At 46.4% G+C, this 24,578-nt stretch overlaps 1 protein-coding gene across 7 annotated transcripts; it reads left to right on the forward strand.

Annotated features, from left to right (window-relative positions):
* Positions 1–30: 30 nt before the first annotated feature.
* On the forward strand, positions 31–23,702 carry PPEF2 (protein phosphatase with EF-hand domain 2). 7 transcript variants are annotated; one of them, XM_056354729.1, is made up of 18 exons: positions 31–2,288; positions 6,692–6,878; positions 8,594–8,623; positions 10,911–11,038; positions 11,594–11,651; positions 12,810–12,985; positions 14,013–14,127; positions 15,416–15,462; positions 15,889–16,055; positions 16,140–16,176; positions 16,258–16,407; positions 17,191–17,526; positions 18,956–19,141; positions 19,819–19,961; positions 20,477–20,583; positions 21,664–21,827; positions 22,398–22,485; positions 23,094–23,702. In XM_056354729.1, exons 2-18 carry the CDS (start codon positions 6,818–6,820, stop codon positions 23,270–23,272), a joined length of 2,172 nt encoding a protein of 723 aa, XP_056210704.1. In that variant the 5' UTR covers positions 31–2,288; positions 6,692–6,817; the 3' UTR covers positions 23,273–23,702. The 7 variants fall into 7 exon arrangements, with proteins under 7 accessions (XP_056210704.1, XP_056210712.1, XP_056210698.1 ...); XM_056354737.1 differs by lacking the exon at positions 8,594–8,623; XM_056354723.1 differs by lacking the exon at positions 8,594–8,623 and having other exon boundaries at positions 15,889–16,176.
* The last annotated feature ends 876 nt before the right edge of the window (positions 23,703–24,578 follow it).

The following is a 24,578-nucleotide window of genomic DNA, read 5'->3' on the forward strand; positions in this document are numbered from 1 at the left end:
CTCTAGACGGTCGTGATTTTATTCATCAGAAACCAGGACCCGTTTGAGGAGTCTTTTTAAAACAGTCTTTCCCCCCCCCAGTAGATGACAGAAGCTTGTGATGGGATAGCAGTGAGGTTGGAAAAGGTTTTCCTTTTCTGTAGTTGAAAGTTGCCTTCAACAGAAAGTTCACACCTAATTTCTGTGGTACAGAGGTGTCAGGGTTTTTTGTTTGTCAGGTTGTGCCGTGACTGCATATTGAATTCAGGTGCTTCTTGGGAGCACCCCAGCAATACTGAAGGATGTGATGAGTCAAAACCAGTGGATACTTTCATGTAAAGCTTAGAGGTCCCATTCATGGACTGGACAAAATTCCTGCTAATGCCAGTGAGAATTTTACCAGAGAGAAGAAGGTGTGCTCAGAGTGTTGGGTCAGAGCACCGTTTCTAGATACATGCAATGTCACCTGTGGTATTTGTGCACCAGTTATGCAAACTGTTCCTGAGAGAGCTTTCTGGAGATGTGGGCCCTTTATCTCCTTGTGCTGAGTTTGGCTCTGGCATAACCTACTTAACTTGCATCCTCTACTTCTGCCTGGATAAATGCGCTGCAAGCTTTGCCTTGACCCAGTTTGTACAATGATGTTAGCAGTCATATGCCAGAGCAATAAATTTGAAAAAAGAGTTCCTGGAGGAAGATGGAAATAGCAGTGACAATATCTCTGAGATTTCAGAACGGTGTTGCTTTAATTCACAGAGGAAGCACTGACTCAAGATACCAGCAGGTTTTCTTTATGTAACAGCCGCCCACACCTAAAGACAAAAGGTTCCCTACAGGTGTGACTTGTCTTCTTGACCTCAGCACCGTTAGGCTGATTATCTTCTGGCAGCCTTGTGCCCAGATTCTCAGTGGTATGTAAATCTAATCAAATGTAGTTGTTTCAATGTGTACAAACAGACCTGGAGTGTATAAGTATTTAGTATCCATGAATATTCAGGAAACAATTGCCTGCTCCTGTTGTGTTTATGTCTCATCAGCTGTTCGGAACTTGCTCAGGCCCAGCCACAGAACGGATCATGGAAACGTGGGGGTTTTGAGATTTAAACAAGAAAGGAAACTAGATTTCAAGAAGTCTTAATATGATTTTCTTTTGCTTTTTTCTTTTAAATTATTTTCTTAAAGAAAGCCTTGCACTTCACCCATTTATAAAAGTTCAGACTTCCTGATTGCCAGCAAAATAAAGCCTTTATGCCAACTTGAATAGATTTTTTGCTAACCAAAAGGACACGTATCTTTCTGGTCTTCGTTTAATGACAAGCTAAAAATATAAACACTAAGAAAATGGCAAATGACACATCTTACACACTAGATGATTTAACCCGTGAAACGTGTTGAGCTGCTTTTGTGTAAGAGTTGAAATTTGATAGAAATGCAGAGAGACAGGATTGTTAATGCCTTAAATAAAACTGTCTTAACAGTGCTGGAAATGTGAAAACGTAGAGCTCATTGGTTTTGGAGGATTTGGGTGGTTTGTGGTGTCCTGTTTGTTTTTAAAAGAAGGAGGATCATTTCTCCTTGCGTGAATTGTTTGCTGATTGTCCTTCTGTTTGAGATTTCATCTGCTTTGTGCATTCGCTTTTTGGAGTCTGGGAAGTAAACCAGCTTTTCTGCTTTCTCAAGCCAGTCAGATTCATGACTTAGTTCTATTTAATTACTTAACAATTCTAAGTTAAATACATTATCCTTGCTTCTTCCACCCTTTCATTTCTGTAGTACAGATTCCCTAGCTACAAAGCCCAGAAGATTTTTCAGCTCAACATAGGGAGCAGGTGAAACCTTTTAGTTCTTTTGCCTGCAGGAGTTTTGCATTTGGCAGAAGGCAACTTGAAAGTGTGTAAGAGCTGACTTAAGATGAGAGAGGCCAACATGCCGTATTTCTCATTCATAATCCTTTTCAGTAATCCTAATCCATTTCAGATCTGTAGCCTTTCTTAAGTGTCACATGGGAGAGGATTCTTAAGGCTGCTCAAAACAACTGCAGTAAATAAATCGAAGAGTCTGCGCTTGTTGCAGAACAGCGCACACATCCTGTACTGTGGGTGCTGAAAGACCACGGCACTTTCTGCTGCGTGCCCAAGGGAACAGCTTACTTGATGATTTAGATTTTGAAGAGGGGTTTCTGAATCAGTCATCAAGCAAATCACTTCAGGGATCAGTTTGGGTACTGAACAGAAAAAAAATATTGTTAAAGTGGAGACCTTCTGTTGTGTCTATCTTAATAAGTCCATGAGTTAGAAATCAGTGGCAAGGTAAGTTGCTTTTTTATTTCTCTGTAATGATGTTTTGTGTTCAGAACTAGTTACTTGGCACCCATAATTTGAGTGAAATATCCTTTTTGTACGTTAAGCTGTATAAAACTGCAGTGACGAGTTTTCTATCTGAAATTCCCCTTTTTGGCCCTGCAGTAACTGTGCAGGTGCAGAGGTCAGTGCATGTGTAAAATAAAACAAGCTTCACCACCTTGTTTCCAGCTGCAAGACATGCCGAGTCTAATGTACACGTGGGACATACATAGGTATTTACTCTAGGAGAGCAAGGCAGGATCATCACTTCCCTTAGTGCTAGCTAGCATTTTTATTCTTGGGAGAAGTATTTAATTTTCTTTCTTTTTTTAAATTAATCTGTAGCTTTTAAACGGCTCTTTTTCTTTTAGCAGAAATTCAAATTTCTGTTTCCTTCTGGCATCTCTTCCAGTTATTTTCCTTAGTAAACTTTCGGTGAGTCTGTTGTATCCTATTGTGCCTTCCATGTTCTGCTCATCTCTTCCCTCAGTTGTTCAAATGTCCATAAAATTGTCAAGTTAGTGGGGGCTTGGCTGTGCAGGTGATATGCGAAGCGTGTCATCTTCCCTGGGAGCCCCGCTGTTCCGGAGTTAGCTTCGTGTTCACTTTGGCATTCCGTGCAGGAAGCCTTTGATTCGTGGGCGTGGAGCACCAAACTGCACAGATCTATAATGTGGACAAGCTCAGTGATGCGACGCAGTGTGTAGGGTTTGATTCAAAATGCTGTCACCTGCTTTGGTTTTGACAGAGCTAAAGTAATACTTACAGTAAGTCAGGAGATTTACTTAGGCTTTTGTTGTTTTGGGGTGGTTGACACAAATGGATTTGTGCAAGTTTTCCTTTAATGAGTTTTATGTCTATTATATGGTATTAAACGAGTCGGCAGCTTGTGTTTTAAAAGCTGCAAAACCAAGTATGTTATCTGTTGGCTTGGGAAGTGTATGTGGAATCTGGCTTTTCTGTGTTTCTCCTGCCTTCAGTAACGCTACCTCGGGTGAACAGGGAATGTGCGTCTTTTCTATGTCTGTGTTCTTCTGCTGAGGCACCGAACTTTCTTGTTCCGTTAGTTGTCTGTGTCTACGTGTAGCTCTTGTGCCCATGCTTTTATTGTGGTGGTAGTTCTGCTCTGGTGTAAGTGAATGCAGCAGGTTTTATCGCCTCGCTTTGATGAGCGCGTGTGTGTGCTAGCAGATGCTCTATGCAGTGGCACGTACCAGGGGAGAGCCTCGTATGAATGTATTACAGCTTCTCAGGTGTGAGGAAAGTCTCTTTCAGAGGAGTTTTTTGCTGCACCAGAGAAAATGTAAATATCTCTGCAGGAGGGGAATGGTGGCCAAGAGCACGGTGAGAAAGGAGCAGTTTAGCCGGCTGTTTTCTAGATGCATTGTTTTGTCTTGGTTGTGTAATGCAGCCTGTGTTTGAGGTTCAGCTTCATCACTGTTGAACTTCATCATGTCTTCCAGGCTGTGTCTTTATGGGCCTCTGTTCATCTTTTTCTTGGGTACAAGGTTTTAGGAAGGGGAGCGGTGCACATTGCTGTTGGGTGGATGAGGAGGGATCAGAGGTGCTGAGCAGCTGGACTGGCTCTCTTTCCTCCTTGCTCTTCCCACCCTTGAAACAGGTTTGATTCCATCTGGAGTCCCTGGTTTACTGCTGTGCGCTCCTTTGCTCAGGCTGTGGCGCTCAGAAAAATAGCAAAGTGAAAAAGTTCACAGGTCCAGGAATTGCTTGGGAGAGATCTGTTGACAAGACAGTTCACGGTAACGTAAATAGGTAGGTGCCTGTGCTTGCTCTCTGGGACCCTAATACTAGACCGTTCCTCTCAGCAAGGATGGCCAAAATGTATGTTTAAAGTAGGGCCATCCAAATAACAAATGTTTGTTTTGGAGGGAAAAGAGGAAAAGTTCTATTCTGTGTTTCCAAAGGCGATCTCAAATCCAAGGTCCCATTTTATCACAACAGATAGGCAGTACCCCTGAACACATCCTAAACCAGCAAAGTACCCAACTCTGTACTTAAGTGTTTGCTTCAGATTTGTTCTCCATTTTTAAAAAGTGATCTGGAAGTTTTCTAGTTCCTGCAAAAAGTACTTTTTACAGATATCTTAAAAGGCACCCGACTCTTCCAAAAAGCTGAAGCACCCGTCTGCCTCTGAAGCTGGTGCTGCCAGGCTCCTGAGCGGCGCTGAAGATACATCCAGGTGCGCCAGGCTGTATTGAGCTCCAGCGGTCAGCCCTTCAGGGATTTCTCTTGGGACTGGCTTGAATTGGGTCCTGTGGACTGAGCTCCCATCAGGAGCTGGAGTGTGTCTTCTGGTGTCATTTCATCTGAAAGGAATCCGTGTCGGGCTGTTTCAGACTGCCCTGCTGGGTTATACTAGCACGCAGTAAGGGGAGGTGCTTGGGGGTGGCTGTTTCCAAAGCAAGATCCTGATACAGAGCGAATCCTTCGTGCTGTTGCTTCTCTGCTTAGCTGCTACTTGCTGAAATCTTCAGATCTGTGTCTTTGAAAAGAAATTTTTGTTTGGATAGTCGGATGGGAGTTACAGTTCTACACTCAGAAATTCTGAGCTTGAAAATTAGTTTTTCCTGAAATGGGATTTGCCTTGTATAGGAGGTTACAAATAAGTGCTTTAAGTGCTAGGGATTCCGATTTTTGTGTGCAGTTTCCATTTGAGTATTTAATGGTCTGAAAGGTTGTCAGAGTACCTGCATTATTTAAGCACAAAGGCCATAAAACACCAGATTTAATTGGGTGTAATCCTGCAGTGATTTCAGGCCGTTTCTTGACACTGATATAAAACAACATTGTTAGAATAAAACCGGAGTGATTGGTATTTTGTTGAGAGCATTGCTATGGAACCTCCTGTGGCATCACTCGTTATTGTGAAGATGCCGTCATGCTGTTGAGCATCCTGGGCAAGGTAGGGAGTTTTGGCATTTCATCTGCCTTAGAAACTCCCCATGCTGAAATGTTGCGTAGCAGGGCTCATCCTCCTGAGCAAAGCCTGCGTGTACGCACCTTAGCCAGCACCGGACACCTTCCCTCAATTAGCGTGTGTGCAGCTCTGTGGCTGTTTTGAGAAGAAAGACGTGGGTTAGGTGGAAAGAGATTGAAGGAGGCAAAGGGATGGCGGGGAGTAAAGGAGAAGGGCTTTTCCCTCTGCTGGGGAGAAGTGCCTCTGTGGTCACGCTGTCCTGTGTGACCTTTCAAAGTCCTTTGAGCTGTGGTCACCTGCTAGCACCGGGCTTAACAGTTTTACAGGTGTTTATTATCTTCCCTCCCTCTCTCAGCTTTCTCCTCCCCCAGTTCTGGGTTAGAATAAAAATCCGTGTAACTCTTAAGCGATACAGCCTGGGACCGCTTCAGCTGCAGTATGTGACTGGGTTTACATCCCAGAAGAAACATGTCTGACTGTGGATGACATTCTGGTTGTCCTCAAAGTGAGAGATTTCTGAATTTGACCTCATCTCAAAACAGGATCCATTTGCTCTGACCAGAGCTTTCCACAGTAGTAAAGTGACAAAAGTTTGGCTGTCCTGGCCTTTTATACTGGCCAGGATTGGAGCAACTAGTGGTATAATAATAAGCTCCCACACTCCAGCAGATCCATGAGGTGAGGAAAGCAGTGTTTAACAAAGCTGATTATTTTCTTATGATAGCCAATTGTTATTTTAGACTTACCTCCCCTCTACCTGTTGTACTGCAAATAGATTTAAATACCATCTGTGTGTTCATCTCTCATAATGAGTTATCCTTCAGATGGCTACATGCGTGATGATTTGTCTACATATACCAATTGTTAATGAAGCAACTTAATGACTTTTATAGTTCCTGATCAGTACTAAATTTTTGTTTCCTCCTATACAGCCTATGACTGCCTCCCATGAGCGGTCACGTGCAGTATTTTAGCACCTTTGTCCAGTTGCTTCAGCTATGCATGAGGAGCGGGGAGAAAGCACGAGGGTTCGGACGTGCAGTCTGCTCTCAGAGCTCAAGATTATTTTATTGTAGCATCTGAAATGAAGGCTCTGGTCAAAGACTGCCATATTGCTAAGCAATGGGATCCCAAAATCAGGCATGTGAAGCACTGTAAGGGTACACAAATGCCCGATCTATACATCTTCTGTACAGTTACAGTACCTGGCTATGCAATCTCTGCTTTTTTTTTTTTTTTTTTTTTTTTTTTTTTAGGAAAGGTGCTGAAATGATTCCTATTTATGTAGCTGACTTGAAATTTGAAATAGTGGGACAGAAATCCTCACCTCAGATTGTCTAAAAGATATCAAAGTAGCTGGAAAAACCTGGTAGTGGAAGATACAGTTGGTCATCTGCTCATTGGTCTTAAGTGTTACTATCTTTAATTATAGATTCTTGGCACTGTGGGACATTGCAGCTGATTTGATTGGTGACCGGATGGTCTTTCCTGCATCTCTTCCGTGGTTTTGATGATACTGGATCAGCCTGCAATGTCCTAGGAGCATCGGTCGTAGAACATGGGATCTGGTAGTTCTGTAAATGTCAACTACAAGTACTCCCTGCAGAAGTCTGAAAATGGTGAGTGATTCTTTGAAAGGTAATCTTTTCCTGTCTGCTCCTGCACATGCTGTTGGGAGGCTGCAGTGGATATGTTTCTTTCCCGAGTTACCTGGTTTTCTTGATAGTATTGAGGCGAGGTTTTGTCTTGCAGTATCCTGTGACAAGGAGTCTCAGCTGTCAGACAGAAGACCAACAGGCTTGAGAAAAAAACGGGTGTTTAGACCAGGGTTAGATTAAAATCAAGCAAAACCTGACCAGAAATGAAGCAGCAAATAGCAGTTCTCTTTGAACTAACATCCAATGGATTAATCAGTTGCTGGCTGACGTGTGTGTCGCCATGTGCTGACAGCAAGACAGACGGTATCACCCTGCTGCTGCTGCAGGGCTCCTTTTTTAAAGACTGTTACTGGCGTAGGACTGATAAAGCAGAAGCATTAGCAAAGCCAGAATAAATCTGGCTCTGAAGAAGGTAAGATGGTGTGGCTAAGAAAAGCTGAAAAGCAAAAAGTGTGCTTTTTCCTAATTACATCAGCGAAATGCTCTTAATCTTTGCTAATGATCTGTTGTTTATGGCTCTCTGTATGTATGCAACGACTTGTATTTATGAAACCCTCAGTATGATAGTATCCATTTTCTGGGGGTGTGTTTAGGTCTGCTGTGGAACAAAGGGAGTTTATGAGTGAGACTTTACACATAAGGAAGTGTAAAAAAGTAAAGAGATTACTGTGGTGTTTGAATCATTCAGTCATCAGCACTGGCATAACAGCAGTATGGTGCAACCTGCAAGTGCTTTGAAAAGAAAAATAGTGATGGCATGGAGAAATAAAGCAAGCAGGGATACTGTTGTGACTTAGTCTTTTTTTGTTTGTGATTTTTCTTTGCTGAAAAACTCCACCTTTTATTTAAGTAAGCTAGGTATGTCTGTTGTCTATAGCACCAGAGTACCATGGATTTAGATTAAATGGAACGAAGACGTTCTTTACCGTGAGGGTGGCGAGGTGCTGCCACAAGGTTGCCCCTGCAGTCTGGGCGCTGCCACAGGGTGCCCCATCCCTGGCAGTGCTCAAGGCCAGGCTGGACAGGGCTTGGAGCCACCTGCTCTGGTGGAAGGTGTCCCTACCCATGGCAGGGAGTGGGAACTGGAGGGTCTTGAAGGTCCCTTCCAGCCCAAACCGTTCTGTGAGTCTGTGATTCTAAGTTCAGGGCTATTTTATGATAATGGCTTGCCTATAACAAACAAAGTGTACCATAAAACTAGTTACTTATTTAAAATTCTGCATTAGATCTGATACCTCACCTACAGTTTCCCATGGCAGTAAAACCTCTCTGAATTTCTTGCATCTGATTCTCAAAATCCTTCAGATCTGGTGATCTGCAGATGTGGAGCCACTTAGGACTTTCCACCCAAGTGTAACATGCCAGGTGTCATCCTGTCCCCCTTGTAGAAGGCCCAGAGGCTGTTCCCAATGGAAAACGTAGCCAGCAGAACTCTATTGAACTGGCCCTGCACTTGAGTGAAAAAGGGGATGGGGAACCCAAGAGAGGGCGCAGGCTCCTTTTCCATAAGCTGACGCATGAGCTACGCTGAACTGGCGTATTTTGGTTAGAGTGCTGCCTTTGGCATGCTTTCAGTAGCTTATATGATGATGTATGATTCAGTTTACTGCTTGGATCCTCATAAAATGTGGATAAATCTCTTTCTTTTCCTTTTTTATTATTTTTTTCTAAACTAGTACAAACACTGCCAGATGAAACTCACCCAGGTAAGCTGGTCAATTAGAATACCTGGCTTTTTCAGTTGCAGGGTCAGACTCTGTAAAAAGTAGTGTAAAAATCCAATGCCTCACCCATCTGGAGCTTAAAATGCTGTGAATGGTGGTATATATGCTCACTGCGCGCTTGATAACAAGTCTTTCATAGACTTTATTTTTATTGTTTTACGGGATCTAGTTTTCATTGGTATATGTGGATTCATAACTCTGAATTTCTGCTTGGCATTCATTTGAAATGCATCTGACATACCACAGTAAATGGGCATTTATCCACTCTTAGAGGAATGCAAGATATTCTAAAATTGTTTATTTTGGAGAGTGATTGTGACTGTGATTCTGGTTACATGCCAGCCGAATTACTGTACAGGGAGTAAAGCAGCTGGTGTTGGGTCTTTTATAACGGAGGCTTGAAGAGATACTGTCAGGAGAACCAAACTGCTGAAAAAAAAGCCAGCCTTTTTTAGTTTTGCATAGCTCAGCAGATCAGTAAGCATTTGCTTAACAAGATATGGGGCTCGGGCAAAGAATATCTAAGTTATTCTTGAATTAAGGCTGGCCTGGTCTTACCTGCTTGCCCATGACTTCAACATGACTCGGTTTCCCAGCTGCACAATAGCAGCAGCTCTTCCCTTTTTGTGCTCTCCAGCTCCCAGCACTGTAACAGTAGCATAATTTAGAAGGAGTATTATTTTCAATACATAAGCCATCAGGATATCTTATTTAGATAAAGGTCAGTGTTTCCTGCTGAAGTGCATGGAGGATGGTTTACATTTTATAATTATTGCAAGCTAATTGAATTAATGTGACCTTTTTGTCTCTTGCCAGTACTTAGCAGCTCTTGGGGTAGGGGTGGGGGATTTCCTTCTTTTTCCTAAAGTTTCTCCTCCACCACCACCACCACCACCACCACTGCACCCCATTACTCTCCCTGCTTTGGTGAAAGCGGCAGTGCGCTCCTGCAAACCAGATGCCAAGGGAATACCAGCTATCGTTAGAAAATATTTTAAATGTAGGTCTCTAGGGTAGAGCTCCAGAAATGATCAGGAAGGAACACAGAGCGTAATCAAAAGAGAGATGCCAAGTAGCAGAGCTGGTTGGCAAGGTGTTGTAAAGTAACCAGGTGGTCCAAATGGGGTCAAGACCAGCTAAGGAGGATGGAAGAGGTTCTAGAGCAGGGGTCCTCAAACTTTTTAACCAGGGGGCCGGTGCACGGATGAAGCGGCAGGCAGCCATCTGCGGCTGCTTGGTTTCCCCCCCCCAACCCCCGGCAGGGAAGGGGTGTCTGTAAATACCGGGGGCCGGATTGAGGACCCTGGGGGGCCGTATCCAGCCCGCGGGCCGTAGTTTGAGGACCCCTGCTCTAGAGGTACCTAGAGTTCTATGGCAGAACTTGGAAAAGGAAATGGGAAACTGCACCAACGTACTTCGCTTTAAATATGCACACACCCCATAAATATGCATTTTTAATGAAAAACACTGGAATTGGGGAAATGCAGAGGAATGGTTATGTTTTAAAGATCAGGGCAAATAGGCATCATTTGGAGGGAAGAGCGTGGTACCAGTGCTGGCTGTGGATTGAACCACGAGCAGGCATCTGCAAATTCCTGGCATTTCATTCCTTCTGTGTCATTCAGTGGCCAAAGATCTATCTCCCTCTTCACTGTGGGTGTTCATTTTGTCTTTATTTTGTTCCAGGGTAATGGTATGTTAACACTTATGCTAGAACAGATTCCTTCTGAAATTTGTCCAGAACCACAGAAACTGAGGTATTATTTGGCTTAAAGGCAGGCAGGCAAACCCTGTATTTTTAAGGCTCTGAAAGGGGACTCAGTGTCTTGTTTTCCCCCAACTCCTTGTGTGGCCTCAGTCAAATCTCTGGTCTCCTGAAGCCCCAGTACCTAGACTGTAAGAGAGGCATGAAAATGATCAAGGTAGATAGAAAGGGAGGAGATTGTCTATTAATTCTGAAGAACGTGTTTGATATTTACACCCTAGTAAGCTGTCGGTAACGCTGGTGCTGAGGAGCCAGCAGTGATGTTTAGAAGCGCTTCAGTGGTCTCTGCTCAAGCAGGCTCAGATCAGCCTCTTGTCATGCGGTGAAAAGGAGTGGGTGTTTTGTTATCCTCAGTATTTAGGCATCAGAACACCTTTCCTAAAAATTAGCTCCTGAACAAGAAAGGTCCCTCTTCAGTTTTCAGGGTCAGGAAAGGAACGGTAGCCGGGTCCCTCGGCTGCAGCCACTGGTGCTCAGCACGTTGGTTCTGTTTCTGTCCCCTAGCTTTCAAGGCAGCTGTCTTGATCCAACGGTGGTACCGGCGCCATGTTGCTCGGCTGGAAATGCGCCGGCGTTGCACCTGGAGAATCTTTCAATCCATTGAGTACGCTTGTGAGCAGGATCAGATCAAGGTAAAGCACCAAGGAAAAGAGTATGTAGGAAAATACATAGCAGGGTGGTTTCTTGTGCCACAGTCTCAGTCGTTTCTGGCTACTGGCTGGTAACCCCACAAGTGCTTCAGTGGGCCAAGGACTGGGCTTCCTGCCCCTTTTTAGCCTATTGTTTTCCTGCTTATGTCTGATGAAACCCTACTAATGAGTCTTGAAAGCAAGCCATAAGGATCATTTACCATTGTTTTTCCTGAGTCCAAACACAATAGGCAAGCCTAGTTAGCTTGTTATACTTTAACTTTGATTAATATTCTCTTACACGGTTGCTTTGCTGTCAGGCGGGGAGAGGGCGGGCTTGTAGGTGTACTTCTCTCTGTATGGCTGAAGGTAAAGCTGCTGCTTTGACTTCATCACAAGATACTCAGAACTGGAGTTGGTATGCTGTGATTTGTGGTATGTACCAAACAACACGAGAAGGGCATAGATAATACTTCCAGAAAGAAGGTCATGTTAAGTTGCCACTCTGCAGAATTTCGTTCCAGGCTGAATGACGATGGGCTCTCTCTCTTCTCACAGCTTCACAACTTCTTCAGTTACCTCGTGGACCACTTCACGCCAAGCAGCAGTAAAGAGAGTAAGTTTCTATGTGCCATTGATAGATACGGCGCCAGCAGCTCAGACGGTTGCCCCCTGTATGCTTCGTTGCCCCATGCTGGCCCTTCAGGATGGCAAAGGGGGCCAAAAGTGTCTGGCATCGGGAATTTGGATAGGGAGTGAATTGTCTGGAGACTGTCCGAGCTGTGTGAGGGATGTGAGGCAATTCCTGCTCCTTAGGAGCTGGAAGGGGGAATAAAGCTCAGTATGTTTTCTACAAGCAGTATTAGAAATGTGCCTTTTTTCAGTGATCCCTGGTAACCAGGGCTTTGCAGTCCATTTCTGAAGCAACAGAATCCATCTTCAGGGAACTGTGCTCTAGGGTGTCTGCTTTATATTTAGTCTCTCACTTAAACTGGGGCATTGGCGGGGAGAAGTGCTGTAGGAACCAATACGGTACCTTCCTGAGCCTGCAGAGAGCATTGTAAGTTATTTGTTAGTGCTGGGAACTTGCTAATACGCTTAGCTCTGAAATCTGATGGGAGTAAGTCAAAATTAACTGTTTGCTTTGCTGATCATAACCTGCTGAAGTGCTTGCTTCTTTCTTTCAAACTGGCACCTTTTTTCTCACACCCACCCCACGCATTTTACAGCAAAGCTCTGCTGAGGAAAATATTTCTTTTCAGTGTCTGTATAAAACAGAACAGTGATGTCCTGTTCCTTGAGTTAGGCTCTGAGGTGCTAAAGCAATAAAATATGACGTGTTTTATACAAATTTTGTGCAACACTGAGAATGTTGGTGCAAGCTTAGAAAAAACAGTGGGACTTAGAAGATAGTTCCTTATTATACAATTTGCTTTTGCATGTCATTGGAAATAAGATTTCAATTAGCCATGGCAACTGGTGTCCATCTGGCTTTACCAGAGTTTTGCAGAGATGAGCGTAGCTGCCAGTACTGCTGGACACAGAGCACGTGGAAACTTCTCCCTGCAGCCTTGTCCCCACTGCAAATTCTGTACTGGTGTCAGACCAGGAACTAGCCTCCGCCACTGCTGTGGCTCATGGGCTCTAGCCTAACCAAACACACCTTGCCTTTAGCAAATTATAAGAGTGGTGTTTTGAGCCAACTTAACTTTTTCTTCTCTTTCTTTTCTTAAAAAAAACCACACACAACCAAACCGACCAATTTGCCACCCAGGGGATTTTATCAGTCGCATGTTCATAAGCGGGGAAAGCTTCAAAGAGGCAGAGCTGGAAAAATACTGTGACTATGAATCCATGGAAGTGCCAGACTCCTACACTGGACCCCGTCTTTCTTTCCCACTCCTTCCTGACCAGGCGACTGCCTTGCTGGAAGCTTTCAAACAGAAACAAGTAAGGATCCCAAAAGGAACCACGCTTTCCCCTTTTCTAGGCAGGCGTGTAGGACAGATAATTTGCTTTTAGCCTTCCTAACAAGCTAAGCTGCTTGGAGTATAACGAGCTGGCAGGCTGTTTTAAGCAAAGGGGGATGGAAATGATACGATATTTCTACCTGCCACAGGAACTTTTTTCCCTTCTGAAAATGCAGTTCTCAGAAAATGGAAAACTTTTTGGAGGTGTGCATTGATATTAACCAGAATTTCATTTTAAAAGAAAAAAAACAACACAACAGTCCATGTTGAACCATTCTGTCATTTTCTTGTTGCAATTCCTCAATTTGTAAAAAAACTAGAGGATGGTCTAGATGGAAGCAGCTGATTAAATGTATGTTTTGTGCCATGCAACTTTGACTCATCTAAAATGTAAAGCCCAGAACAAATTCAGCAGCACTAAGACAAGTCCTTGCACCATTGCAGCATTCTGCTGCCATCCCTCAGTCAAGGCGCTGAACTGCAAAATAGGCCAAAACATCCCTTCTCCAAACAAAAAAACTTCTAAAGCAGAGGTCTCTATCGTCTCGACTAACATTAAATACCTACTCCCTGGCTTTGAGCGAACATATTCCTACGGGACACGTGGCTGCTCACAGGCTGGTTTAATGTGGAAAAGCCAAAGATAAAGATCTAGAGGAGCAGCTTCTTACCTGTGATACTGGGCTGGAAGTTCTGCTGCTCTAGCAGGTGGTGTTGCCTGGCAGATATCGCCTTGTCCACAGGGTACTAGGGCTTTTGGGTTCTCCTGCCTGCCCTACCAGTGCTGAGGCTGGGCTGCTTTGGGTGAATATCTTCTGTCCTGCTGTCTCCCAGTATTTGCCTCATCTAGTTTGTAAGCCCGTAGGTCAGCACCGAGTGTCATCCCAGCGAGAGTTTCTGCCATCCCGGCTACCGTGGTGGGTCCTTGGGGCCTTTGCAGACAAAGCTGTGCTGCTGCTCCGAGGTCACTGATTTCCTGCTTTAATCCCTTCGCTTTCTCCTAGTAGCAGCTCCATCCTCGCTATGTCTTAAACCTTCTGCATGAGACCAGGAAGCATCTCAAGCAGTTGCCAAACATCAGTCACGTCTCCACCTGCTACAGTGAGGAGGTCACCGTGTGCGGTACGTCTGGGTGGGAGGGCACCGTGCGGTCTCTGGGGCAGAAAACCCACCTGGAAGGGTGGGAAAGATACAAAATGGTAGCATCTGCATGATGCCCTGCTCTGTACCAAATGCAGAACACAAATGCAGTCTGTCAGCAAAATGCATGTCGTGTTGAGAGGCGAGTGGGGCTGCCTAAAATATCGGGGTTACGCTGGGATGCGGTATGTGAGCTGCTACAAAGACCAGCCTGGAGAGAGGAGGGAGCGCACTTGCATCGTGACCCTATTTCTGCTTGATCTAGAATGGGTGGGGGTGTTGAGGGAAGGTGGTTTGTCTGTCTGTAGTCTATTTGGGATACGTCATTTACAAACCCTGCCCCTGGATGGTAACATTCAGCTTGCACAGCCTGCTGTAGCAGTGGTGCTGGCATGGTGATCATACAAATGCAAGGAGAGGAGGAGGTATGAATGGAAGAGGATGTACATTCGTCTACGGGAAGGTGAAAGGTGCTAATGATGGCCTGCGGCTCTTAGATTTGTTACACATTACAGCAAAGATTTAAAGCATTACTCAACTGGATTCCAAGTTGTCTCTGTCCTGTTGCCCCAAACTTGGAGTTGTTTTACCAAACCACAGAAACTGCACCCAGTCGACCTCAAAACTCAAGTAATTTTCTGTTCTGTCCTGTGGCCTGGGATTATTCAAACAACAAAGTCCTGAAGCTGTTTTGGCTGAGCCTTCATTAGCAGCAGTGTATGCCTGCAGATCCAGATTGCTAATATGTCTTTGCATCCTGTCAAGTAAATTTGAAAGAGACAAAGCTTTTCACCAGTATTTTCCTACTCTAGGATTAACGTTTAAACTTTGAGATATTTCTGAAATGAGGTACTTAGCACAGACTTTTGCATGCAGTCAGCTTCTGGAAAACAAACCTCTCTGTCCAATATCATGTGAGATGAGAATTTAGTTTAGTATTTTGTATGCACAGCTTTCTCCCACGTAATGATTGAAGGCAGTTTCTTGTGCCATGTTGCGTTATCGTTACAGATAAATGAACAAAGCTTCTGAATCAGAGTCTTCAGAAGCTGTTGTAGGTTTTTTGCTGTCCTTCCCAGGCTTCAGCTCAAGCCTTTACATCATGTCCTTTTCCTTCAGGCACACTGCCTCGATGTAAGGAAACCTGTACCTTGAACTTCTCAAAGTATTTCAGTGGTCATTAATTTCTAGAGGAGTTAGTTCCTAGGAAATTATTTTTGGTGTCTTCTTAAGTTAAACATACCGTGACTTTTCTTTTTGTGCCTGTTAGGAGACTTGCATGGCCAGCTGGATGACTTGTTCCTCATATTTTATAAGGTAGGCACTGTATTTGGAGAGGGAGGCTGTCCAGGTGTTGTGAGAGGTATCGCATGGATAATGCTGAGAACTGTTTGCAGAATTGGGCCCCTACATGTGATTCTCCAGCTGTTTGGTTAGTTTAAAACGGCTTCACAAAGCAGCAGCTTATTCCTGACTTTGATATCTGATATATGTGTACGTTTGGGAAGTGCCAGTGGACATTTTTTTTTAAGTGCTGATACCAATGGCAACCCTTCCTGACTGCCAGCTTTCACTTTTCAGTGCCTTTGCCACTGGGAGCCTACAGGATAAAAATAAGAGTCAGGATCTATTGTACAAGGTAACCTGGGACAAGAGTGAGCAAGCGTGTGGCTGGCGGAAGGGAGGTTTGTGGACATCATGGGCAGGGCTCTTGTAACCCCCACCTGTTCCTTGCTTTTACAGAATGGCCTTCCTTCCCCTTCCAAGTCCTACGTGTTCAACGGGGACTTCGTAGACAGAGGCAAACAGTCCCTTGAGATCCTCATCATCCTCTTTACCTTCCTTTTGATCTATCCAAACGAGGTTCATCTCAACCGCGGGAACCATGAGGACCACATGGTCAACTTACGGTACGGGTTCTGTGTGGGGCCGATAGCGATGTCAAGTGTGTCGCTGCAAAGTCCCACTGAACTTGCTTTCTCCTCTTCCTTTAGCTATGGGTTCACCAAGGAAGTAATGCAGAAATACAAGGTAGGTGTATGTTTCTGTCTCCTTTACTGCGTAAGAGGTGGACTTAGGCTTGATGCTTCATCTTTTCTCCTGTCCTCCTAGGTGCACGGGAAGAAAATCTTGAAGATGATTCAGAATGTCTTCTGCTGGCTGCCCCTGGCCACCCTGATTGATCAGAAAGTCCTCATCATACACGGGGGCATCTCTGACACCACCGACCTGGACGTGCTTGAGAAAATTCAAAGGAACAAAGTAGGTTTTATTTCCTAGATATTGCAAGAGACAACAGTGTTGCTGATTTGTGGTGAGGAGCTTATTTTCCTACATGTCAACCTGGCTGATAATGAGACAAACCTAAAGGATGGTCTTCCCTAGATAAGCTGTGTTTAGGTAGACTTGGAGCGGATCACTTTGCTTTAATAGTGTGTGTGCAGGGGGTGTGAAGGGAGAAAGCATTCTTGGCTTCTGGAAGGTGTAAGGATCATAGCCAGGGAAGTGGTAGGTAACAGCACAGGTAAATCAATGTGCCGGTGCCGACTGTAAAAACACAGTGATGAAGAGACTTTGTCCCACAGTTCCTTACCCTGTTTTCCCCCCACTTTTCCAGAAGGATTTTGATAAGTCATTTAACTTGTCTCTGCCTCACCTTCTAGTGGAGAAATGCTACTTCCCTTCTCCAAATGGAACGACAAGCACTAAGCTTAGTCACGAGTCCTTCCCTTGTTCTGCCACCTGGTTCCCATTGCACATTAAATCCATGTACGCTGCCTTTTGTGAAGCATAAAGTCCATGAAGGGGAGAGAGACAGATGTGTAGTCAGGATGGATGTGGGGCCTCAGCTGTAAACCTGGAACAGCACATCCGAGAGGATAGCACTAGTTAGTAATCTCCCACAATTAATCGGCATTTGATGGCAGCGAAGGGAATTGAGGCGGGGGTCACTTGGCAGCCTGCCAATGGAAGGTGCTCGAGCTGGAGATGTAGCTTTCCAAGCCCCAAGTGGTGCGATCAGCTCTCTTCTCTTACCTCTTTCAGTTCATTTCTGTATTAAGAGGGAAGAAAAGAAAGGATTCGAATAGAAATGTGGAAATACAGGAAATAAACAGGGAGAGCAAAACAGAGGCCGACCCAGCAGAGAAGGAGGCAGCCCCCAGCTTGTTTCCGCAGCCCCGGCCAGCCCCCGCGCCCAGCATGAGCAACAGGCAGGAGTTCTCTCGGTGGGTCCGGCAGACGGTGCAGGAGCAAATCGAGTGGTGCCGCCGGCTGGTGGACATCAGCGAGTCAGAGGAGGAGGAGCCCACCTATTCCAGCATGGTCTCTTTGACGGATCTGGACGGGTCGTGCAGGACTCGCGAGGAGGACTGGAAGCAGGCGAGTAGTCCCAGCAAGGCCCCGAGCGGTGGGCTGGGGGTGCCTCTGGTGTTCTCTGAGATGAGGAATCTCAGTACAAAATCCATGGGTCAGTGTCTGCAGGGGGGCTTTTGTGCTTTATAGAGCGGAGTTACAGAGCAACTCAGTGCTGAAGTGCCAGTGGGCAAGGTGCTGGGGTTTGTGCTGGTTCGTACCTGCTGCTTGGTATGCCAAGGTGGGCTGGTGTTCGTCGCTCAGCGGTAAGCGGCCAGGAGGGGCTGCACGGTGCGCATCTGAGATCTGCTGCTCGGGGGTGTTCTGTTGGATACCCGCACTGCATCCAGCCGTCCTGTGGCATGGTTCCCGAGCGACTGGAGAGCTGTGTACGAGAGTCACATAGGCCGCGTGCAAGACTGGTGCCAGCTGCTGCTCTGCTGGCGCCTTTCTCCTACCCTTGCAAGCCAGCCTCTTCACCGGGCTTTTGGCTCTCTGTGCTCAAGGCTTCGTCCCAGCATTTGCTCCTAGCACAATCCTCATCTGCTGTCGTATAAATAAAACTGCTGCTCAGGCACTGAGTGAGGCAACAGGCTTCCGTGATCCACTGCAGGGGAGAGAAAAGAACAGACAAGACTGGTTGTAGAGCCCAGCGGTTCTATCGCTTGCTGCGTACATGGGGTGCGTGAAGCCAGCTCTGTCTGTAAGGAACGAGCACATCTCCTTTGTTGCTGACGGAGTCGCAACCTTGGGCACAAGGAGCAGCCTGAATGTGTGGTTTTACCTGGGCTGCACCGCGAGGCAGGTCAGAGCCTGGCAACTTGGTTTCTGTTTGTTAGAGCAGTCTGTCTGTAAGCCCTTTCTGGGCGCTCTGAAACCATCGTTACTTACTTCACGTTACACATGGCACACCAGATCGGTATAAAGCTATATATCGAGGTCAGGGTTAAAGAGATTAAACTCTAATCCAAAGAGTGGTTACTGAATCAGCACTTACTTGCATTTCTGGAGGCTGCAGAATGTCCTGGTGAGAGAGCAAAGGAGTTTAATGCTAAGCCTGCTCACAGCCTCAGGATCTGCTGGGTGTTCTTGCCCTGGGACCTGCATTTTGGGATGAAGGAGGACAGGCAAGACTCTGAGATCTTAGAGGCAGCAAAGGGAGAGCACGTATCAGGCCTGATTTTACAGACACCCCTCTTCCCCCAGGTGCTTTGGGTGTGCTTGTAGCTCCAGGCCATCAATATTGTCACCCCTGTGGTGGCCAGGTCTGTGCCAGTCCTGTGGAGCAGCACAGTGGCTCAGCTGGGATGCAGGAGATATCTCTGCTTCCCTGCGCTATGGTAATAGCAGCAGTCCAGGGAGGGAGTCAGAGACAGAGCTGTATTTGCTTAGTAAAATTTGAGGGATAATGTCTGCTGGGTGCACTTTATTCAGTGAATTTTTCTAATCCTTTCAGGTTTTAGACATCCTCTGGAGCGACCCCATGCCTCAGGAAGGCTGCAGAGCAAATACAGTGCGAGGTGGCGGCTGCTACTTCGGGCCTGACGTGACACAGAAGATCCTCGAGAAGCACAACTTGCAGTTCCTCATCCGCTCCCACGAGTGCAAGCAAGAGGGCTACGAGTTCTGTCACAGCCGGAAGGTCAGTGAGGGTGAAGGATGCCTGGGTTCCCCTCCTGCCAGGGTGGGGGTTCTCTGGTGGCTTGTACAGCTCAGCAACAGGACTTTGTTAAGTACACATAGAACGGTGGAACAGCCTTGTTGGGAGTTACTAAGTGTGTTCCTGGCTGAGGTCTTAAGTCAGGACAGTCTGGAGCCACCTACCTCATTGGGGGCAGCTGTTGTGCAGGCAAAGCGTGTCCTGGCGCGTGGGAGCTGAGGAAAGATCCGAACCCATTTGTGCCATCGCCCCTGCTTAATGCGGCTGTTTCTGCAGGTGGCGGACAGGAGGGTGTTGCTAAGCTGCTGCAGCAACATTTTGCTCTCAGAAGATTCAGAGTCACTTCGGTGACTTCAACAGGAGCACTTCTGACTCCGCTCACTGCAGCGGAGAGCAGAAATCTGTCGGGCGAGTACAGTGAAATCGCAGGAGCCCAGCGTATGGCCAGATCCGTGTCAGACCAGCGCTGCCCTCCAGAAACTCCCGCCTGCAAGGCTGCTGGGCCAGTCGCCACCTTGCTCTTCCTTTTCCCCATAAAACGTGGTGCTTTCACAGTCTGTTGACTCCAGATGGGATTGGTTGTGTTGCTTTCACTGATACGTGTATATCTAATACAGGGTGTATTTACTGACTGTAATGCCTCTCTTTTTGGGGGTTAGGTGCTGACCATATTTTCAGCCTCGAACTACTATGAGATTGGCAGCAACAGAGGAGCCTACGTGAAGCTGGGACCGGACCTGGTTCCCCATTTTGTTCAATACCAAGCCAACAAGACGGCCCACACTCTCACCATGACCCAAAGGCAAGGCTTTCCGCTTCCTCTGTATTTACCCAGGGAAAATTCTGGAAGGGAAAACTACGGGAGCTTTGAGAAAGTTTGACTGCGGAGCTGAACTCTCACAGGTTGCTTTACTAAAGAGTAGGGCTGGAGGAGGATTCAAGCTGTGTGCAGAAATTACTGAGGGAGGCTCAAGGGGTGAGATGTGAGCTTTACGAGACTGGAAAGGGACTCTCTTTTACAGACTGCTCATTTTCCAGCTTCTCTTTTCAGTGTCAAGTTCTAACTTTTGACCCTTGCCAAGGTTCCTTTCTGCTTTGTTACTTCGCACTCATGCAGGGATTCGCTGCGTCAGCTGTGGGGAACCGTGCTCCAGGCGTGCAGCGCCTTGTCACGAACACCGAGACGCAGCCGTAGCTGTGCAGAGCAGTTGTCGGGTCCGGGCAGTCCGTGGACAGGCCAGAAGACTGGGAAGGTGTAGCTTCTCTTGCACTTGTGGCAAGTCCTTCACACGCTCCTCTCTTTTCTGCATCCTCCAGAATCAGCAGAGTGGAGGAGTCAGCCTTTCGAGCCTTGCGGGAAAAGCTCTTTGCTCACACCTCAGCCCTCATCAGCGCGTTCAAGGCCTACGATAAGGACAATACGGGTAAATCTGATCCACGAGACACTCAGGTTAATGCCCTGGTAGGACAGGGTGGGAGCGGCTAAGCTGAGTGTGTGGCTGGTTGGGACACTCCTCCCCGATAGCTGTCAGTGACTGTCACACAGGGGGGCTGTGTCACACCTTGCCAGAGCGTTGGTTGGTCCCCTTTGCTGTTACTCAGTGTCCCTGTTGGGAACCTGCTAATGCCTCAGAGTGGCGTTATAGTGAAGGGGTGTTGGAGAAGGAAGAGGTGATTAGCCTAATGTATAGCTATTTAGGCTTGGTACTAGTAGAACCCTTTGGAACAGGAGTGTCAATGCAGAGTTGGAAAGGACAATCTGGAACACATCTGTCACGTGTCACTTGGGAAAGGCTGCGTGGTCTCTAGGGCCCCTTCATCCCTGGAGTCCAAAATCACTGGGAAGAGGAAAGCGAGGGATGTGCTCTGTGGCAGCCGCCTCTGTCAGAGCCTTAAGGAAGGAGCTGAGAGTTGGTAATGCTTTGGCTGGCAGGAGTGCTCTGCATTGCTGAGATCTGTCCATTTGTGGGCTTGGGGAGAGAAGGGACACGGTGGTGGGCAGAACTGCTTGCTTGTGGGTGGGACTGCTTTCTTGCTTTCTTCCTTGGTGGCAAAATTGTTCACATAAGTCCCATTCAGCTGCTACAGCGGCTGCTAAACTAGCGGCTTTTCTACATTCCTGGGTCACTGAGGATGTACTAGTGCAGTCGTGTAGGTCACAATCTGCAGGGTGACCCTGGCTGTAAGCCACAAAGATATAATCAAATATCCAAAGTTAAGGGTCTCCCCACTGTTATTTGCAGTCCCACAGCCCTGATTCGTGGCAGTGACGGAAAGCTCGCTGAGGCTGGGGGGACCAGCAAGTGCGCTTGTGCCTGCAGTGGCTGATGTCGCTATGGCCACGTAGGGTTTTTTCCTGTACCAAAGTACTCAAGTCAGTACAAAGTACTGTCAGCAGCACAGCAGACTGGCCGTGCGTACTGCTCTAGGCTTTTTACTTGCCTTCACATGCTTTCAGCTGCCCATCTCTCGGAGGTCTCCATGGCTCTCCCTTTTCCTTACAGGAAGGATCACGCTGAGCAACTGGGCGACGGCAGTGGAGTCAGTCTTGCGCCTGGGATTGCCCTGGCGAATGCTGAGACCGCAGCTGGTGCGCAGCACGGTGGACGGCATGCTGGAATACAAGTCCTGGCTGGATGACCTGGCCATGGAGCAGCGGAGCCAAGAGGTAAGGATTCACCCCCTTCCATCAGAGCGGCTCGCCAGAACCCCAGCACGTGGAACCAAGTATGGTACGAAAGGAGAGTGGATGGATCCTGTATAATCCAAAATCCTGCTGAAGTCAATGGAAAAACTTGCATGAATTCAAGTAGTCCAGAGGCATTCAGGCCACTGTAGAAACAGATGATGCACGTGAAATCAAAACCTGGAGGTATTTTTGAATGCGAGCTTTTGAGTAGGAAAACTATATTCCATTCTGAGCCGCAGTTTCTTAACTACACCCAGCAAAACCAACTCTGCAATAGTTTAAAAACATAGCCCAAGTCACTGCCTTCCCTGTTAGCTCAGAAAAGCTGTTTGGAATTGACAGTGTTGTAATGATGTGCTGTAATGCAGAGCTGCACAGAGGGCCCAGTCATCACAGTCCTGTGTCATAAAGCATGCGTGATGCAAAGGGCATTGCTGGCAAACTCTTGAGAGCAGCAAACATTTTTTATTTTGGGAAGGTCTGCAGTAACTGCTCAGGGAAAGCAGAGAGTTGTCAGAAGGGCGGGACTGTGACCATGTTGTCTTTCAGCACATCCAGTCAAGCTTGCTGGAAGTCATTTATCGAAACAGATCCAACTTGGAGACCATATTCAGGATCATAGACAGAGATCATTCAGGTAAGCAGGTGTGCAGAGGGTGTCAGTCACGGCGTTGTATTCCATTCTACTATGTACATATGTGTCAGCATGTCAGCGATAAAAGTTTTCATTTAATAGTTTAAGGCTTGGGTCTTTCTCCTCCCTCAAGAGCTTTGGAAATGTCATTGCACGTTTCCACGAACGTGATGAATTTGAAGGCCTGTGTGCAGTCCAGGTAGACAATCAGTAATTAGTTGTTCTGGGGGAACTCAGTGGAAAAAAAATAGTGATGACAGTAATGCAGCATACTCAGGATCTTCAGTGTTAACCCACTTTCAAGCAGTCATCGCCACCAAATTACTACAGGAAAGAGAAAAATACAACAGTCTTTGCCTTCTTTTCTTCTCCCAAATTGTATTATGTCTCTTTACTGCTTTCAGCTGTATTTTAGTCAGTGTTCTCCATGCTAGCAAATTTAGTTGCAGCACGTGAAACATAGATTATGAGGGATTCCTTCGCTGCCTTTAGGATATGCAGGCAGCAAGGGTGGGACGAGGTCAAACCTGAGCAGGGGTCCCTCCTGGCGTGCTGAATGCAGCAGTGCCCGTGGTGACCTCGCACTGAGGTGGCTGTGTCTTCCTTCGCAGGTCTCATCTCATTTGAGGAATTCCACCAAACGTGGAAGCTGTTCAGCTCCCACATGAACATTGAACTCACGGATGACGGCATCAACGACTTAGTTCGCAGTATTGATTTCAATAAGGACGGAAACATCGACTTCAATGAGTTCCTAGAAGCCTTCCGCCTTGTCAAGCAGTCACAGTAGTGAGGACCTGCTGCCTGTTGCCACATCCAATGCCTTCACTGCCTGTGAAGCCAGGGGTACGGCTTCCGACCTAACCGCAGAGCCTGCCTGCAGATGTGAAGCAGGGAAAGGGAAGGCAGGTACCTGTAGCACTTACTGGCTGAAAACAGTCAGCGCTGTAGCCAGCTGCTGTGATCCATTTGAGGAAGGTAACGGGTAAAATAGAGAAGCTGCGCTTCAATTCTAACCATTTTTAAAAAGGAGCTGTGTTTTAAGTAGAAATTCCTGCTCGAAGAGAAGATGCAACTTATCTTGTCAGTGCACACGCTGGAATGTTACAGGGCTACTCAAGTGTAGTAAAATGGAGGTAGTTATTCTCTGCAGGCAGTTTTTTAACAAGGTAGCAACTGCTAGAGCACAGCTTTCATTTTAATAAAGTTTTTTTTCTAGATTGCTGGCTCTGGGCTGTTCATGCCTTCTCTCGTTGTCAACTCTGTTCACAGCAGCGCCGTGGCAGCGATAACACCTGCTGCCCCCTCCGTTGTTCCTTTGCTGCAGTAAGTTTGTTCCACAAGTGCAGTGGAGCAACACCTCGAACAAACGATCAGTCTGTCACTAGCCGGGGGGCTTTTTTAAGAAATCTATGGAGCCCAGTTCTTCTACAGAGACCAGTTCTACAGAGACCAGAGTAGTAGAGCAAGCAGCCCCCTGCTCGAGTGCCTGTTGCTTGCACGTTCAAGGTATTTTCAAAGCTAAAAAGTGGCGTGTGTGTGTGTGAAGTGTTGGCAAAGAAAAACCCCGGCATATTTATCTCAAACATGCAGCGTAGTCACTCTAGCAGGGGTGCTATGGTAGAACACTTCATGCAACGGTGTGGGTTGGAAGGGACTTTAAAGACCCAACACCCCTGCCACGGGCAGCGACACCTTCCGCTACACCAGGTTGCTCCACGCCACACCCAGTCTGGACTTCACAGAGGCTGCTACCCCAGCCCTTCAAAAAAATTCTAGCTTCAATTGATTTGTCAGAAGAGCCCCTCTGCTAGAGACTGTATCGCACATTTGAGATACCTTATTACTTGGCACTACGCTTCCAAAAATTGATCCTTTTCCCCCTTTATGAGAGTTCCACATATGCTTTTTTTCAACTGTAATGGAGGAATCATGCTTCCAAAACTACTCTCTCAAATGCACAATACAGGCTCCAGCATGCTGCGGTTGCATTTCTATTTTTCTATCTTCCAAATTTTATGATCAGAAATATTTTTTTTTTTTTTGTGGCTAATGAACAAAATGATTCTGCCTCTATTGTGTTTGAGTTGTTTCTG

This window comes from Falco biarmicus, chromosome 1 (genome assembly GCF_023638135.1).
Source record: "Falco biarmicus isolate bFalBia1 chromosome 1, bFalBia1.pri, whole genome shotgun sequence".
Classification (NCBI taxonomy): Eukaryota; Metazoa; Chordata; class Aves; order Falconiformes; family Falconidae; genus Falco; species Falco biarmicus.

Excerpts from the sequence above, each read along its gene's own strand:
- PPEF2 (XM_056354723.1), top strand. The coding sequence starts at position 6,818 with ATGGGATCTGGTAGTTCTGTAAATGTCAACTACAAGTACTCCCTGCAG. Across the intron at positions 11,652-12,809 it reads GCCAAGCAGCAGTAAAGAGA|GGGATTTTATCAGTCGCATG; the intron begins GTAAGTTTCTAT and ends TTTGCCACCCAG. Across the intron at positions 19,962-20,476 it reads ACTCTCACCATGACCCAAAG|AATCAGCAGAGTGGAGGAGT; the intron begins GCAAGGCTTTCC and ends TGCATCCTCCAG.